The sequence below is a fragment of the Penaeus japonicus genome, unplaced genomic scaffold, assembly GCF_977035675.1.
Source record: "Penaeus japonicus unplaced genomic scaffold, GWHDUDI00000001_assembly GWHDUDI00000030, whole genome shotgun sequence".
NCBI classification, from domain to species: domain Eukaryota; kingdom Metazoa; phylum Arthropoda; class Malacostraca; order Decapoda; family Penaeidae; genus Penaeus; species Penaeus japonicus.
Window position 1 is genome coordinate 24493207 of NW_028234432.1, and position 5000 is coordinate 24498206.

The 5000-nt window shown below is 44.2% G+C and overlaps 1 protein-coding gene across 2 annotated transcripts in view; it reads right to left on the reverse strand.

Moving 5' to 3' along the window:
- Positions 1-3713: 3713 nt before the first annotated feature.
- LOC122256133 (uncharacterized) overlaps positions 3714-5000 on the reverse strand; it is a 32365-nt gene continuing 31078 nt past the window's right edge. For both annotated transcript variants that reach the window (XM_086555231.1, XM_086555230.1), the window contains 2 exons: positions 4756-4888; positions 3714-3938 (listed from right to left, as the gene is read on the reverse strand). In XM_086555231.1, the coding sequence (XP_086411357.1) occupies positions 3816-3938; positions 4756-4888 (256 nt within the window). In that variant the 3' untranslated portion in view covers positions 3714-3815. The remainder of the gene's footprint in view (positions 3939-4755; positions 4889-5000) is intronic.

A 5000-nucleotide genomic window follows, 5' to 3' on the forward strand; every position in this document is an offset into this window, starting at 1 on the left:
TTATATAAAACCTCAGAAGAAATAAACTGCAAAAACTAAAAAAAAAGTAAAGTCGGAAGTAACAAAATCGTGACGGTTCTGATACCTCAAGTCCATCGAACTATAACACGTTTGTCGGCTTTTCTTGTGACTATTTTTTTTCTATCTTTTTACCTTAGTTTCCCCCTACATCGTCCGCCCTTCATCTCACCTTCAAAAGTTCTTTATCTACTTCTATTGCTGTTTTTTTCATTTATTGTAAATTGTGTATCATATCAAGTGTCTGCTAGTTTATACTTACATAATGTTCTATAGTTTTTTATGCATAATTATATATTATTTACGTTTCTTTCTTTCTTTATTATTATTATTTTTTCATGATTTCGTATTTCTTTCATCTCGGGTTTCCGTTTTTTAGAACTAATCTATTTCTATATTCATGTCCATGCAACTTGCCATCCTAGCGTCTTATCTTTTTACAAATTTTCTTTATATCTCCCATTTCTTACAATTACAATTTCTATTCAAAACACTTACCAAAAAGGTATGCGTTGTTTGTTCTCTTTTCTCTGAGTTCTAAAGAAAAAAAAGAAAGTCATCATAATATCTATTTTATTAGCACCATAAAAAATTATCTTTAAAATACATATACATGGGTGTACATCATAATGGTTCCAGATTACACACTAGTTTGAACATTAAAGATATAATTAGTATCGTCAATATAAACTTCTAGAGTCAACTGATTTAAAAATTAATGAAGTGTTAAAGTGATAAAACTCTACACATTTGACATTCGACAAATAATTATAAAATATCCTCGGATAAATATTACAAAATTTGAATTCACATTAAAAAAAATATAAGCATATATACCATAACGTCAAAGTAGGTCGTTTACATCGGTCAATAAAAACGTAAATATTGCATTAATATGAACATTCTATCCCACAAGTAATCAAATTAATCTGTTACAGGTACCTGGTTAATGTCTATTGGCTGGGTATGATATGTCTCTTGGCTGGGTATGAGATGTCTCTTGGCTGGGTATGAGATGTCTCTTGGCTGGGTATGAAATGTCTCTTGGCTGGGTATGAGATGTCTCTTGGCTGGGTATGAAATGTCTCTTGGCTGGGTATGAAATGTCTCTTGGCTGGGTATGAGATGTCTCTTGGCTGGGTATGAGATGTCTCTTGGCTGGGTATGAAATGTCTCTTGGCTGGGTATGATATGTCTCTTGGCTGGGTATGAGATGTCTCTTGGCTGGGTATGAAATGTCTCTTGGCTGGGTATGAGATGTCTCTTGGCTGGGTATGAGATGTCTCTTGGCTGGGTATGAAATGTCTCTTGGCTGGGTATGAGATGTCTCTTGGCTGGGTATGAAATGTCTCTTGGCTGGGTATGAGATGTCTCTTGGCTGGGTATGAGATGTCTCTTGGCTGGGTATGAAATGTCTCTTGGCTGGGTATGAGATGTCTCTTGACTGGGTATGAAATGTCTCTTGGCTGGGTATGAGATGTCTCTTGGCTGGGTATGAGATGTCTCTTGGCTGGGTATGAGATGTCTCTTGGCTGGGTATGAAATGTCTCTTGGCTGGGTATGAAATGTCTCTTGGCTGGGTATGAAATGTCTCTTGGCTGGGTATGAAATGTCTCTTGGCTGGGTATGAGATGTCTCTTGACTGGGTATGAAATGTCTCTTGGCTGGGTATGAGATGTCTCTTGGCTGGGTATGAGATGTCTCTTGGCTGGGTATGAGATGTCTCTTGGCTGGGTATGAAATGTCTCTTGGCTGGGTATGAAATGTCTCTTGGCTGGGTATGAAATGTCTCTTGGCTGGGTATGAAATGTCTCTTGGCTGGGTATGAAATGTCTCTTGGCTGGGTATGAGATGTCTCTTGGCTGGGTATGAAATGTCTCTTGGCTGGGTATGAGATGTCTCTTGGCTGGGTATGAAATGTCTCTTGGCTGGGTATGAAATGTCTCTTGGCTGGGTATGAGATGTCTCTTGGCTGGGTATGAAATGTCTCTTGGCTGGGTATGAGATGTCTCTTGGCTGGGTATGAAATGTCTCTTGGCTGGGTATGAGATGTCTCTTGGCTGGGTATGATATGTCTCTTGGCTGGGTATGAGATGTCTCTTGGCTGGGTATGAAATGTCTCTTGGCTGGGTATGAAATGTCTCTTGGCTGGGTATGAAATGTCTCTTGGCTGGGTATGAGATGTCTCTTGACTGGGTATGAGATGTCTCTTGGCTGTGTATGAAATGTCTCTTGGCTGGGTATGAAATGTCTCTTGGCTGGGTATGAAATGTCTCTTGGCTGGGTATGAGATGTCTCTTGGCTGGGTATGAAATGTCTCTTGGCTGGGTATGAGATGAATGTCTCTTGGCTGGGTATGAGATGTCTCTTGACTGGGTATGAAATGTCTCTTGGCTGGGTATGAGATGTCTCTTGACTGGGTATGAGATGTCTCTTGGCTGGGTATGAGATGTCTCTTGGCTGGGTATGAAATGTCTCTTGGCTGGGTATGAGATGTCTCTTGGAAGGGTATGAAATGTCTCTTGGCTGGGTATGAGATGTCTCTTGGCTGGGTATGAAATGTCTCTTGGCTGGGTATGAAATGTCTCTTGGCTGGGTATGAAATGTCTCTTGGCTGGGTATGAAATGTCTCTTGGCTGGGTATGAGATGTCTCTTGGCTGGGTATGAAATGTCTCTTGGCTGGGTATGAGATGTCTCTTGGCTGGGTATGAAATGTCTCTTGGCTGGGTATGAAATGTCTCTTGGCTGGGTATGAGATGTCTCTTGGCTGGGTATGAGATGTCTCTTGGCTGGGTATGAGATGTCTCTTGGCTGGGTATGAGATGTCTCTTGGCTGGGTATGAGATGTCTCTTGGCTGGGTATGAGATGTCTCTTGGCTGGGTATGAAATGTCTCTTGGCTGGGTATGAAATGTCTCTTGGCTGGGTATGAAATGTCTCTTGGCTGGGTATGAAATGTCTATTGGCTGGGTATGAAATGTCTATTGGCTGGGTATGAAATGTCTATTGGCTGGGTATGATATGTCTATTGGCTGAGTTCTAATTATATATTTTACAAGTATCAAAATTTCTATTGCAAAGGTACTCCACTTCACGAATACCTAAGGCCTATTGTCCACCCATTGCTAAGATATCCCTTTGAGTACCAAAGCTCTGTTGCAAAGGTACCTGATTTCAATTGCAAGTATCAACATCTCAATTGCTCAGGTAACAAAATATGGATTACACGGGTGCCAAAATATGTTAGTGTTAGAGTGTGAGTGAGAGTGTGTGTGAATGTGCGTGTGTGTGTAGGTATGCGTATACGTGTAAGTGTATATGTAGGTATACGTATACGTGTACGTGTGCGTGTAGGTATACGTATACGTATACGTGTACGTGTACGTGTGCGTGTAGGTATACGTATACATGTACGTGTGCATATAGGTATACGTATACATATACGTGTGCTTGTAGGTATACGTGTGGGTATACGTGTAGGTATACGTGTAGGTATACGTGTGGGTATACGTGTGGGTATACGTGTAGGTATACGTGTAGGTATACGTGTAGGTATACGTGTAGGTATACGTGTGGGTATACGTGTAGGTATACGTGTAGGTATACGTGTAGGTATACGTGTAGGTATACGTGTGGGTATACGTGTAGGTATACGTGTAGGTATACTTGTAGGTATACATGTAGGTATATGTGTAGGTATACGTGTAGGTGTAGGTATACGTGTAGGTATACGCGTACGTATACGTGTCCGTATGAGCGCCTACAGAGTACCACACGCTTCCCGCACAAGCGCCTGACTAGCGGGAGACGAGGACGCCGCCGTTGTTGTGAACCTCGAGGTGCTTGAGGAGGTTCTCCTGGCGGGAGTACGAGGCGGAGCACTGGTCGCACTTGTGGCGGCGGTCGGCGCCGTGGGCCTCCTGGGGGAGAGGGGGCAGGGGGGGGTGAGCGATTGGAAGTGAGGGAGACGGAGACGGGGAGGGGGAGGGAGGATGGAGGAGGAATGGACAGAGGGAGAGAGGGAGAGAGGGAGGGAAGGAGAGAATGAGAGAGAGAATGAGAAAGAGAATGAGAGAGAGAGAGAGAAAGAGAGAGAGAGAGAGAGAAAGAGAGAGAAAGAGAGAGAATGAGAGAGAGAGAGAGAAAGAGAGAGAGAAAGAAAGAGAGAGAATGGTAATAATGATCATAATTCTCAACATTCCATCTTCGTTTCATCCCTAACTAGTGTGATTCCATTTCCTTCCCTTTGGACAAATGGCCTCCAGTCCCCCCGTTATAGCCAAGCCTTATGGCTACCATCAATCACCAAGACTAGAATATGCAAGCTACATTATACTCCGCGCTACGCTCACTCGCTTGGCTACTTGCTACTGCTACTGCTCCTGCTGCTACTACTATTAATACTACTGCTACTACCCACCAGAGCATTATAATCAATAACCACACACAACCACTGGCTATTTACGGCCCGAGGAGGTAGCTACTATTACTACTCCTCCTCCTCCTACTAGTCATACTCCTACTACTACCACTATCATTACTACTACTACTACTACTACTTCTACCACTGCTACTACCACCACCAAAAACACACAACACCTCTAGATACGACCCGAGAAGGCACCTTCTACAAGCAACTACTACGACCAACCACTACCACTACTACAACCACTAGCACTAGCACAATCGGATCCCTACCACAACCACCACATACCACACACCACCACCACCACTAACCATATGCCTCTTGAGATGACCCGAGGAGGTGTAGGTCCCCCCGCACTCCCGGCACTGGTAGAGGCGGTCGCGGTCACGAGCCGGGCCACGCGAGGTCACGTTCTCCTTGGCCAGGTCACGCCGCTTCCTCTTGCTGTGGAGGGGGGTGGGAGAAGGGGGTGGGGGAAGGGGTGGGGGAAAGGGTAGGGGAAGGGGTGGGGGAAAGGGTGGGGGAAGGGGTGGGAGGAAGGGGTGGGAGGAAGGGG